Source organism: Manis javanica, chromosome 6 (genome assembly GCF_040802235.1).
Source record: "Manis javanica isolate MJ-LG chromosome 6, MJ_LKY, whole genome shotgun sequence".
In the NCBI taxonomy this organism is placed as follows: Eukaryota; Metazoa; Chordata; class Mammalia; order Pholidota; family Manidae; genus Manis; species Manis javanica.
The window spans coordinates 114,480,546-114,494,016 of NC_133161.1; the positions used below are offsets into that span (position 1 = coordinate 114,480,546).

Below are 13,471 nucleotides of genomic sequence, written 5' to 3' on the forward strand. Positions count from 1 at the left end.
CTGTAGGTGGGGGTTCATCAGCGGGGTCAAAGTCAGAGGATGCAGTGGGATCTGGTTTGTTGAAGGGTGAGAACTTTAAGGTGAGTAGTAGGTGTTTAGAATTGCCAAGAAGACAGAGAGAGAGCTTGGTTCGGAGATAGGAGAAAGCCTGGATATAAGGAATCTCTTTCCACTTGCCTGTAGGCTCACAGAAGTTATATAAATCTCGGAGAATATTAGGCTCTAAAGAGCCATTGGGTGGCCACTTGGACTGATTATCTAGAGAATATTGTGGCCAGACCTCATTACAGTAATGAATAAGTTTGAAAGGTTTGAGGTCGGGAGTGAGGTAGAAGGGTTTGAGATTATTGAATAAACATCCCAACGGCGAGTCCACGGGGATGGAAGGGCCAGTTTCCATGGTGAGAATGAGACTGTTCACAGATCGCAAAGGCATCCCAGAGTAATAAGGAAAGGTTGAGCGGAAGACGGAACATGGCTAGAGGGTCATCACCACCTCTAACCGGACGGTAGAGGTGAAAAACTCCGAGGAGGCTCGGTACCTGGTACCAGGAGTTTACGAGTAGATAAAGGGAGACTGGGCCTCAGTGAATGAGGATTCTCACCATGGGCAGGCAGAGAAGGGTCGACTATGGGGTTCAACCGTAGCTGTGAAGGCCATCGCTGAGGGTTGCCCTGGAGGAGACCACGGCGGTGCCGGATGCTCAACAGTCACTTTCTGGGTTCCACAGAGGCATTTAAGTCGACCCCGAAGGGAAACTTACCAAATTGGAGGCCGGTGTTGGACGGGAGATCAAGCAACCGGGGAGATGGAAAGTGGGTTTGTGGAGGAGGATCGGGGAGTGCGGACTCCCAAGGCAGCTCAAATTCCTGGAGGAAGAGCAAGATCAATGGGAGAGCCTCAATCTGAGTCATAGCACCATTGAAAGGGTATCTCCCCGCGACCCTCCCTACCCTGAAATAACTCAGGGAGGCAGGGACCCACACAAGAGATTTTAATGGCTGAAAGAGAGAATGGCTGTCTCTAGGTGGAGAGCAGCAGCTCGTGGGTGAGGAAGCGCGTTTTTAAGGAGTAGGGGTAGGATATGTTCTCCGTTGGTGACTGTATCTTAAGGGGTGGGGTGTCTTAGCGCAGCAGAATTTGCCTTCAATAATAAACTTCTATAATTGACTTAAGAAATAGAAAAACTAATAAATAGGATGTATATCCATGAAAAATCATGAAATCAGGAGTTAAAAATTTTCCCTGACTCCTCAAAATGTTATCAGGCCCACACAATTTAATGGACCAGTTATTGCAAATTCTAAAAAGAAAAAAGATATCTGTTTTATTCAAAAAACTGTTTCAGAGAAGAAAGAAAGTGGGAAACCTACTCATCAGACTAGCACAATCTGGATGCTAAATCTGAAAGGATTAATTATAGAACTTGTATTATACATCAAACTCTTAGCAGCACTTTTGTCTGGGGAGGTGGGAAGGAGCAGAGAACTGGGAATGGCAGTTCAACAGGACCTCAGCTTTATTGTTGTATTTTAATTCTTTTATCAAAAAAAGACATGAAACAGTATGACAAAGATGTTAAGAATTAATTTTGTGTTCAAGAACATTTAAATTATATTTTTATACTTCTACATTTCAAATTATCTCCAAAATTACATTGTTTCTGTTCAACTTCAACAGCAGAGAAAATCATCCCTTTATAATATATTATGTGCATATCTAAAAAATAGCTGTCAGATGGAGTCAATGGTAGGACACCTAGAACGTACTGTTCTTAGATAGAGAAATCCTGAGTAGGTCAAGTCATTAGATCTTGTGACCATGCCCATCTTGTCTCATGTAAATTGATGAAAGATCAGAGAGTTTTGCTTTTGACACATTCATCTGTCCATGATGCTCCAGAGTGGAACAGTTTATGAATAAATCAATCATTTTACATTCAGAGACATTTTTATTTGACAAACTTGTACAGAGTGCCCATTACATTCTGTGCCCTGTGGGATTAGGCACTAGGTCTACAGGGGTGAGAGGTACAATCCCTGTGCCTGAGCAGGGGGGATGGCCAAGGTCAATGCTGAAAATATGCTGTGAATCCGTGATGCATTGGACGCAGAGATCACAGAGGCCATTCATCTCAGCCTAAGGGCTCAGGAGTGTGAGGCTTGAATCAAGTACTGTTGTTATTCATCAAAGGTGGCAGATGTTGAGGGAAGGCTGAAAAGATGCTGTAGTCAAGGGTAATGGTACATATATCACCGAGAGAACATCTAAGCAACCACAGATCTGGGCTTGCTGCAGAGGGCAGTGAGTTTAGAACTAGGTCATGGGAAATGAACGTTTTCAGCTTAGTCTGGGAGCTACAGGAAGCCACTGAAATAAGAAATATGATGCTTTACATCTGGAGTGTAGAGAAGCCAATTTCTCCTCTGACCTTAATGGAAAGATATTTGGTAGAGAATAGGATGTGCTACACTATCTGCACAAGGTCACTGATTAGGGGCTCCCTGAGAAAGAATTCATTCTAAGAGAGGAGGAGTTTGATGCAGTCTCACTTTTCAGTGATGGAAGGGAATCAGTGAGCCTGATGCCTGTTATAGCAAGATGCCTATTACTTCCATACATTCCCTGGCTGAACTTCCCCATGAACTCTTGTCTGGGAAGACACTGGAGTGAGAGCAAAGACTTTGGTACTCCTCAACAGGGTGTAACACACAGAAAGGGGCCCACATTCTTTACCTGCACTCCTCATTTTGCTCTAGAAGTAAAGTAACTTGGGTACCTTTAGGGGTCAAAAGCTGTGGTCCCCAGCAGAAGGGGCTGAGTAGGTGCAAGACAAGGCAAGCAGTGGTGGTGTCCACTGGGAGAGACAACCATTCCTAGAGGAAGTGGCAGGGGTGTCTTGTGCTTGTGTTGGTGCTCAGTGGGAACAGTTGACATGCAAGTGCTTGGTGAGAACTGTATCATATAGCAACAGAGGGATAGAAGAGGAAAACAAGGTTAGTGTCTTAGATTTCTGTTAGTACAAAAGGTGTACCTCCATGAAGACACAGACAGAAATGGCCTTAGGTGCTGGGGCCTTCTATTTTGTTCTACATTGACAAATGAGGGCAAGAACCTGCAAAATCCAAGCTAAAGAGAATAGGCCTGAATTACCTCTCCCAGATAAGCTGCCCCAATTCCCAGAATACTAGCCCCTGGCAACTCCACTTACTGTAAAACATTCACTTACTGTAAAAGTGTGAAAGGTTAGGTTACTCCCCAGGCTGTAGAACAAGTGTCCAAATTGCTCTTAGAGATAGCACATCCCTCATCCAAAAGGAAACCCAGCCTGTAGCTTGCAAACAGCTACTCTTCTTCCACATTACTGCAGCTTGGCACTTTAGTCTATCATTACCTTCATGGAGAGCAGAGTTAGATTTTAATGGTTCTTCCTGACTCTGTACTCTTTACCTTCATAGCCAAAGGCGAAGGCCAAATGAACTCATTCACAGAGAACAACAAGCAATTTTGTCTGATCCTAATTTTTCTTGCTAAAACTGCATTTGTGTCATTTTGACTGACAGATTGCCTAAAGAGAATCAGCGAAAATACCCTTGATGAAATTCCCTAATGAACACAATGTTTCAAGTGGGTATGTATGTCTGGCTAGAATCTCCCTAAAGGGTTCAGTAAGAGCACATCAAAAGACTGCTGAAATCTTAGTTCCCATCAGAAAAATCACAAAGCCAATCTGAAATCTGGGAGTCTTTTGAGGGCAGATGGTATTAGCCTAGTAGTAAACACATTTTTGGCTGCTTCTTTTTTTTCCCTCCCAGTAGCTATGTGCTGAGAGAAAGCTGTTTGCCTGCAGAATCTTATTATAGAGCAGAAATATACTTGTTACAGAGAAGAATTTAATTGGTTCCAAGTCAAATGATGTTAACAGGTGTCACCTCACCAATCCAGGATTTAAAACGGGTAATTATAAACAGGACTAATATGTGTTTTTCTGGCTCTTGCTCCTGCATATTATGAAAGAATGCATGCCCCTTAATGCTCCCCTGATCGATTTCCAGCAACCTCAGGGGGTGGTTCATATCTCACGCACAAGTACTGCTGGCTATCACACAGTGCCTGCTGTGTTCTTGCTCTTTAGCTCAAGCTCCTCTGCACTGTGATTTGTTACTAAGGCCTGCACAGCTTAATATAAACTGCAAATAAGTCTTGGTCAGTCCTGCTGCGTCTGTCAGGCCCTGTGATACTCCAGTGGAGGGACATAACTGGCTGGTTCCACGATGCACTGAGGTCTGACAGATGGCACAGGCAGAGGGAAAATATCTCTTCCCTATTCAGTGTTCCAGACTTTTGAGGTTAATTTTTAAGAGTTATGGATTTTTTTTATCTACAGACCTCTCTCCTACTAGGACCCAGACTCCACACTGTAGGGAAGTAGGATGGTTGTTAAGTGCGTATGTTGGCCAGGAGAGCACACCTCTCAGCTCTGACGCACCATAATTAAGATGGACCCCAGCGACTGTGCTTTGAAATGAAAATCCCATTTGCACAGAGGTCTCACTGCCCACAGGCTGCTCCCAGTCCCTGACTGAGGACGGGAGGAATATGAAGATCACCTCATCCTGGGGCGACATGGGACGCCTCTGCCCGGTGCCTTTGACTCGAGGTCTCCTAAAAGCCTTGTTGAACTTTCCTTAGAACTGAAGTGAAGGCTTAGATGCTTCTGCCCAACCTCCCTTCCTTTATCCTCTCTTTCTCTTGTTGTTTGATGGCTCTCTCAGTTTCCCCCTTTCTCCGTGTTTTCTGTCACAGGCATTTCCCGATACATTGTTTTTGTGCACATTAGCTCCATCTTGGCGTCTGCTTCTCGCAGGACCCGCGCTGACACAGCAAGCTTGTATTACATGCGACCGGATGACTATCTATTCTCCCTGTGGCTGAACCACATTGCATCTTCCTGATCACTTTCCTTCAGAGGAGTTTTCTCTCCCTGGTGGCTTCAAGGTCCTTTTATGAATAGATTTGATGTTGACCTCAACTTCCCCATTCATATTGGCCAGGCCTGCTCAGACATGTCTGGATCTCAGCCAGAGATGTGACATGACAAGAGACTCATGCTGGGCCCCTTGCTGTGCATCCTAGAGCATGTGTGTAACACTGCAGATAGCTCTCTCCTGGCTTTAGTGCATCTCCGTATCAATAGGTGTTCCCAGGGGGTGGAGAGCAGTAGTCCATCTCCATATCAATAGGTAATTACAGGGGCCAGCGAGCGCTTATCTGGTCAGAGAGGTTAGGTGGGGGCTTCTTCTGCAGTCTGGTCACGAGATACATGGGAGAGCAGAAGTGTATGATTGCTTGTAAGACATAAACTTAATTTCTCCCTTTGACTGATTTTGGTTACAAGCATTGACTATGATTCTTTGCTGGTTTGGTGCACCATCAGCGATAGAAATTTTCCCTGCTTTTGAAATGAACATCCAGTTAATGAGACAAAAACATGTGCCACAAGTGATTAAGAGAATTGATAATAATCATTAAGTGTTCAAGGACACAGAGAGAGCTTCAAGAAAAAGGGTTTCCTCTTTCTCTGGGCTTGTATTCATCTGTGTGGGACCGTGAAAGAAAATAGTGGAATGTTGTTGCTTTCTTTTTGAGCAGCACCATGACCAGCTGGATGTGAAGATACGACAGTGAGAAAGGCATCACAATCCTTATACTCACTACTTAATGTGCTAAGAGCTTACCACCTTTCATCAAGGCTTGCTGAATTCTCCCATTATGTCATAGACTGACATGAGGTCTTCACTTTTCACCCCTCAAAGTACAAAGATTGATGGAAACGGTCAATAAATTAAACAAGCTAGTTTAGCTCCTTAACAGACACAAGAGTTCAGCATTGATTCTCAAAAGATAAAATATTTTACACCTAGGAATGTATATGGTGGTGGTGGAGATAGATAAATGTCAGATAGATCTTCAATGCCAGTATCAATGTGAATGTTGTTTTCTAACACTTTTGACCCTTTGCAAAATTCTAGATTCATAGGCATAGAAACAATGTTAAAGATTATTTAGTATGACCTGTTGATGAGCAGAACAGCAGCTTGAAGGAAAGCTGATGTGAAATGAATGCTGTTAAGTTGTGGGAACTGCTCACAGGAAAATATCAGCAGAATTAAGCAAGGTTAATCAAAAGGAATGAATTGGCTTTGGCACTGAGGCTTGAAATTTTGTGATTCTCAGCTTCTTAAATGAGACACAAGAATGTTGCTTTCTTTTTTTAGTGGTCTGGAACATCCTCAGGGTTAAACTCTCCTTCAGGCGTTTGGATAGTTGTCAGGTGACTTTGGGTGGCTTGCAGATTTTGCCAGAAAGGGTTAGGTCAAACTAATAACAAGCTAAATTCCCATTGTAATCCCGCTTGCTCGTGACATCACAGGATAAACCACTAAATGCAGAAGCTTCTGAAGTCTGTATCTGGAAATTTGTCAGTGTACTGGGCATAACAATTCCTGGTATAATGTTGGAGAAATTTACATGGGACCACCGAATAGACAAGTGAAACTGATTGGTGAGTAAGCATTAACATTTCCCCTCCAGTTACATTGGAATGGACCAATTCAACTAAGCTGACGGTGTTGGTGAGCTGTTTTGTAATATAACATTTCCCTATTCTATTTAACATTTTAAATAGAGTAGATCTAATTCTTGTTCCAACATGTACAAAATAAATGCTTGTCCCTTAACCCCCAAACCAACACATGGTATAGTATGAATAGTTTGATTCTATATGAATCAAAAAGATAAAGGTTTTTCAAGTATCAGATTCCTTTACCGAAAATATCTTGAGAATTTGAGATTGTGTCTGTGCAGCCTCAAACATGAATAAAAAGTAATATAACGGGTTTTTTTCTCCTTTGGGTGGTGATTAAAGATAACTTTTTATGCTTTTATAAACTTTCATATTTTCAAAATTTCTACAATAAATATATGCTTTTTAATTCAGAAAATAATTTTGAGCAGTTAAAAAAAGGGACAAATGCGGCTTGGTGTGTAGAAAAACATTCCTAGCATTTGAAACAATCTGGCAAGGGCTTGGAGATAAAAGACAGAAATCTGACTGCATTCAAGGAATTTGCCAGATGGTAACAATGTTCAATGGCACTATAATTATATACTATCTAATTATATACTATCTCACCAAGGTCTCTTTTTACAAGGCATGTGGTGACAGAATGTTGTATTAAGATTACTCGTCATTGGGTTTATGTTGAAATGAAGAAATGGAATGGAAAATCTTTCTTTTGGTAATGTCTCTAGGCAATGAGGAATGGTGGAGAAAGACTTGACTGGACTGAATACAACTATGTAGAGAATTTTGCTTGTTTATGCCTTCTGGAAATGCATTATATTGACTGACCTGAATTGGGAATTCAGAAGGGATATTTGCTCTATTTTCTATAAAGAAAGGATTTGCTGAGCAAACACAATTGCTGGGGCCATATTTAAAGTGCAGAAATGATGTGCATTCAAGTTCCATTAAACACTTCTGAAGTTCCGTTTCCCTCCAGACATCTGTCATGTGGATTACAAACTCATTTTAAGAGTCTAGTTTTAGTCAGAGTTTATACAATTCTATTCCTTGCGGAGATATTCTGTAACTCATGTTTTTCACTAGTTCTGACCAGTTCCCCTCCTACCCCCAAACTTTTCAAATGACTCTGTTTTGCTGCATGAGTTTCCTGCAGTATTAGTTTACTGGCAAAGACATATAAATCATGGCTTCCACAGCTGTTTCAGATGAAACTGTATATCAATGTGTGAACTTTTAACATACAGCTTAGCTGGAGAGTTATGTGAAGCAGGTGACTGAGGAGATGGATTTCAGTGCTTGAGCCACAGTCAGTCTGGAAAGAGCTGAGGAGGTCTGTTGAATTCTGGTGCGTGTGTGTGGCTCAGAATGTGTGCGTGCAAGGCAGAGAAGTCGTCGCATTTCAAAGAGCTAAAGATAAGCGTGGTAGAGTGAAGTCACACTTTTACCCCACACATGCTGAGCAGGGGCGCAGCCAAAGCGTAGCACTGGTTTGTTACCATCAGTCCATCACTCTTGGTTTAAGATGTGTTAAACCCGTTAGAGATACTCAACATGATCTGAAAGGTTAATTGAAAACCCACATCAAGTGCACCAAAAGTCAACTGGAGAGAGAAGATTTTAAGTCCCTGGGGTTGTTAATACAAATTGGCTGGCAAAGGAACAGAGACTTAGTCAACGTATCTCCGTGTCCCCCTGAACACCAGGAGCCTCCAGTTTTTGGGGGCTGTTCCCTGGGGAGGCTTCATCAGTGACATCACAGGGATGGCCACCTCCCACAGCCTACTTGAGGCGCCGCCCAGGGCCCAGGAGCCCGGACAGCCCAGGAGAGGAGCGGGACTTGGAGCCTGCGGAGGGAGAGGGGGAGTCTGCGGCAGCTGGGGGCATCCTCGCCCCCTTCAGGTAACAGCAGAATGTCTGTGCTGAGCACACAGGGTGTGTTCGTGGGTGCCCATGAGCTGCAGGGGAGAAAAGCAGAGGAATGGCTACGTTCCTCAGTGAAATAGGCGGTGCTTGCTGTACACAGTATTTCTTAAGACACAAAGTGAGTACTTTTGATTCCTGCTTTCCTTTTTTCTACCTCATGTTAAGCAGGAGGTTATGCATTTTATTCCTTCCTGTTAAAAAAATTATTTTTTGTATCATTGAGGAAAGTTTGTCTTCCATCTTCTCAAAGTCTCCATTCAAAGAAAGTCAGCATCAAACAATTTGTTCAGAGCTTTTTTGGTTTTTATTTCATCCATATGTCATTCCCTTTGGACCATCTGATGTGATCTTGACTCCAAAAAGATTTAAAATGAAGCCAGAGTTGTCTTTGTGGGTTGGCAGCAGAAAAATGGAACTTGCTGATCTGAATTTCTACCTAACTTTGGCATAAATGTGTGTGAAAGTGAAGTTCACCTCTTATGGTTAACTTACACGTTGATTGAATTGGATTCATTAGACATTCTCACCTTAACTCTGTGTTTTTTTGTTTAAAAAATATGCAAAACAACAGATATTGAAGTTCACCATCAAAGTGCAAGAAATAATAAGAGGGAAACTAGGAAATGAAGGAGTGTGACGGAAAGGCTGTCAATTCAGAGACTATTGAAAAAAATATGAAGAATGCATAAAACATACAGTTTGAACAATAATTATAAGGCCACACATGTATAACTATCACTGAGGTCAAGAAACATGGTTTCTAGCTTCCCAGAAGTCCATCAGTCATCACCTCCTTCTTCTGCTCTCCCATAAGTAATTACCTTCTTGATTATTAAGATAAGCTTGTCCATGAATTTCTTTATAATTTTACCGTCTATGTCTGTATTCCTAAACAATATGATTAAGTTCCCTGTTTTGGGCTTTGTATAAATGGAGTCATATTCTATGTTTCTTTTGCCCCACAATTATATTTGTGAGCTCCACCCATCTTATTGTGTGTTCATATATTTCTTTTGCTCTATAGCATTCAGATATATGAGTAAACCAGAGTTCGTCATCCATTCCATTGCTGATGAACGTTTGAGTTGTTTGCAGTGTGCGGATATTATGAAAATGTTGTTGTGAACATTCTTGTGTATGTGTTCTGCTGTACACTGGCTTGAGTTTCTCCAGTAGAAGGATAAAAATAGGGAATGAACATTATTAGCAGGAATGAAAAATGTCAAATTGTTTCCCCAGTGTTGCAAATTTACACTGACTTTGTTTAATCACGGCAGTGAATTGCAGTAATAGCTCATTCTTGTAATCACTACTTTGGAGTACCCACAATTCTAGCAACTAGTTCCATCAGCCTGTTCCAGTTCTGCCTCTAACCTGCTATGTGTCATTACAACAAATGACTTGACCCCTCTCTGAAAGTCACATTTCTTAGCTATAATATTGGGAAAGATAAAAATTGTGATACTTGTCTGAGTTGTGAAGACCACAGACTTGTGTAGGTCACATGAACAGAGCTGTGGACAGTTTTCAGTAACATTTCCTGTTGGTATTTTTTGCATATCTCTGTACTTCTTCAGAACTTACCCAAATAATAAATCCTCAAGGAAGAGTCTGCCTCTGATTCTCATTCCTTTGCCTTCAGGCTCTTTGCCTGGATTCATCACCTTCCTGCTCCCCTCTGCTCTTGCGAACATTCTTACACATTCTCTCTACTTCCTTTATATATTCATTTTCTTCTGTTCACTGTCTTCTTCAAACAAATCCTTGTAAAGTTTTTCGCTGGCAGTTTGCTATATTCTTTGTGTGAGGGGACAAAAGATGGATAAAAATTAAAAGAAAAATGAAATATGAATCAGTCATGATTCAGCCATAATTTAAACCAAGATGCATCAACCCACTGATCGACACAATCTGATTTGAAACTGTGTGTTACATAACACGAAAAATGATTATTCAGCTGGTTTATACAATTAATAGTTTGGTCCACTAAAAACGTAACGAATACAGTAATTGCAATTAATAATTCAGTCGGGTTAGACGGTTAAAAATACTGTTCAGGTCAAAAAGTGTCTAACGACTCTTTCTGCTTCCTGAACTTCCACCCTTAGCAAGACATCTTTTCCCCCTAAACTTTTTCACTTCCTAGTAGACTCTTGTCCCAAACATCTAAAATTTTAGTATTTCACTTGGTTTGCCTACACAGGCAATTATGCCACCTCACTGAAGGTAATAATCTGATTGGCTGCATTCCATATGCTCTCAGAGAATGATTTCTTGTGTGTACTGTCTGTACAAACTATAAAGATACCATCTCTGCTCTCTGAAGTGTTTACAATATAGGCACATCCTGGCCTTAGCTAAAAATAGCTGGCACAAGCCCTTGCTGAATTCAAGTGCCCATGAGGCTAACACTTGCACTTTGGACCAAGTGCCTGTTGTGTGAGGGGCTTTGGGTTGACCCCAGTGGGCCTTGTGCCCAATGCAGGGCTTAGGAAGAGGCCAAGCACTGTTGGAAATACATGCTTTCATAGGTTTAAATGAAGTTCCATAGCAGACAGAAACCCGAACAATCATGGTGTCCTACCTCTATGTGTAATTCAAAGTAAGAACAACACTAAGCCATAACATTAGAGAAAAAGTTTTTTTCCCTTCTGATTATCTTGTTTGCTGGTACTCTGCAGAGCAAGCACACAACACACATATACACACACACACACATACACACACACACACACACACAGAAACTGGAGAGAGAAAAATCGAATACTTTGCATTTTACCAAAAGCACCAAGACAATCATCATAGGAAAAAGATTAGGAGTATGCTGGTCTTTTCTAACATCAGACAAAAAAGCCAGACTCCATGTTTTGTTTTTTAAATCGAAATATAGTTGATATGTAATATAGTGGTTTCAAGTAACAACATATTGATTTCACAGTTACCTACACTATTAAATGCTCACCCCAACTAGTGTAGTTACTGTCAACATAGAAAGATGTTACAGAACTAATGACTATTCTCTATGCTCTACTTTCATCTCTGTGACTAATTTATATGTGATTGAGATTTTGTGCCTCTTTCTCCCCTTATTCCACCTTCCCACACTAACCCCTCCTCCATGGTAACCACCAGTCACTTATCAGTGTCTATGAGTCTATTTATGTTTTGTTTTGTTTTGTTTAGATTTCATGTATGTGAAATCATATGGTATTTGTCTTTCTGTGAAAGCCAGGCTCTTTGTATTAGTCAGGGTTCTTCAGAGAAACAGAACCCATAGGGGTGTGTGTGTGTGTGTGTGTGTGTGTGTGTGTGTGTGTGTGTGTGTGCATGTCTGTGTGTGATGTGTATAGAATTGGCTCATATGATTACAGAGGCTGGTGAGTCCAAAATCTGCAGAGTAGACCAGCAGGCTAGAGGCCCAGCGACGCCGCAGCTCTCATCTAAAGACAGTCTGGAGCCTGGGAACCCACGATCAAGTTTGCTTTCTTCTGAGTCCTGCCTTCTCGGCTTGCCGGTGGCTGCCTTCTCCTGTGTCTGTGCATGTCTGTGTCCTAATCTCCTCTTCTCATAAGGACACCAATCATATTGCATTATGGTCCATTTTAACTGAATTACCTCTTGAAAGACCCTTTCCCCAAATACAGTCATGTTCTGAGATACTACTGGGGGTTAGAATTTCAACATATGAATTTTCAGGGAGACATAAATGGGCCCCTAACACTCTTCTCTTCCACAGCGCTGCCATGTCATTTGAGGAAAGAATGCTCATTAACCACCCCCCCTCCCACGTGTTTCCTGTTACTTCCTGTAGGTGAGGACAAGCAGGAGGTCTTGGGCGTGCCCGCAGAAGTCTGCCTCCCGTTCTCACTGAGCCACTCTGAGAATGGAGCGATCCACCCGGGAGCTGTGTCTCAACTTCACGGTCGTCCTGATCACTGTTATCCTGATGTGGCTCCTGGTGAGGTCCTATCAGTACTGAGAGGCCATGCCATGTTCCTGGGACGGACTGCGATGCTCCAGAGCTGCCCGCCTATGTCCTGAGACCCCACTGCTGCCATGGATGCCTGTCCTGGCACCCCACAGCACTTGTGACCTGCACTCACAGGATCCGAGGCTAGGATTCACTGCGTGTGCTCTAAAGAGGCTGCCAGGTGTTTGCCAGTGAGCGTTACATTTATTCCCCAACTCTTACTGCAAATGTGTTAGACAAGCCACAAGGTTAGAATTAAACTGGATTCCTGATGATGCAGAATTGTAACACGCCCCTGATCTGTCTCTCCACACATCCCTTCAACCCACACTGTGACAACCAAACTCCAAATCAACCCACCAGAGGAAAGGAATGTAGGAGAAAGCCATTGTCAGGCCCATAGCTATCACATGAATCAAGTTAAGTCAATGACAGAGGTGACCTTTAGAATTTATTTTAGCTTCTATTTGTGATACTGCATTTGACCTTTGGCAGGGATTGAAGTGACAAATGTTACAGTATTTCTAGCATTTGAGATAAGTCAGGATGCTCCAACTGCTGAGGATTTGAAACCAAGGCAATTAAGAGTGTCACATTTCAACTAATTCCTTGGGTCCAGGGCTTCTCAGCCTTTCCCTCTAAAGTAGTCCAGGGGCAGAGGGGGACTAAGTCCATTCCGCTCCGAGGTCTGCAGCATGGCCTGAAGTGCTCACTAAGAGCACAAAATTTCTTCACAGTCTCGTATTTTGTCTTTAAAATTCATTAGCACTGTATATTCTACCCTATAATATTGCCTCTTTATTTTAATATAAATGTTACAACTACATGCTGCTAAGTAAAACTAAAACATGACCCATGTCCCCAAGAGCATGTTCCAATTTGGTTATTGTCATTATGCAACAGAGCTAGTCATTAACAAACTATAGTCACAACAAGGAGGAAACCAGAAATACAAAGTAACGTATATTATTATAAAAGAGGCATGAAA

The 13,471-nt window shown here is 42.0% G+C and overlaps 1 protein-coding gene across 2 annotated transcripts; it reads left to right on the forward strand.

Moving 5' to 3' along the window:
* Positions 1 to 8,332: 8,332 nt before the first annotated feature.
* On the forward strand, positions 8,333 to 12,771 carry SLN (sarcolipin). 2 transcript variants are annotated; one of them, XM_017677131.3, is made up of 2 exons: positions 8,333 to 8,489; positions 12,325 to 12,771. In XM_017677131.3, the coding sequence occupies exon 2, from the start codon at positions 12,397 to 12,399 to the stop codon at positions 12,490 to 12,492; it is 96 nt and encodes a 31-aa protein (XP_017532620.1). In that variant the 5' UTR covers positions 8,333 to 8,489; positions 12,325 to 12,396; the 3' UTR covers positions 12,493 to 12,771. The 2 variants fall into 2 exon arrangements, with proteins under 2 accessions (XP_017532620.1, XP_036876205.1); XM_037020310.2 differs by lacking the exon at positions 8,333 to 8,489 and adding an exon at positions 8,496 to 8,631.
* Positions 12,772 to 13,471: the final 700 nt, after the last annotated feature.

Bases quoted from the DNA above. Each gene is read 5' to 3' on its own strand.
- SLN (XM_017677131.3), top strand. From the start codon at position 12,397: ATGGAGCGATCCACCCGGGAGCTGTGTCTCAACTTCACGGTCGTCCTG.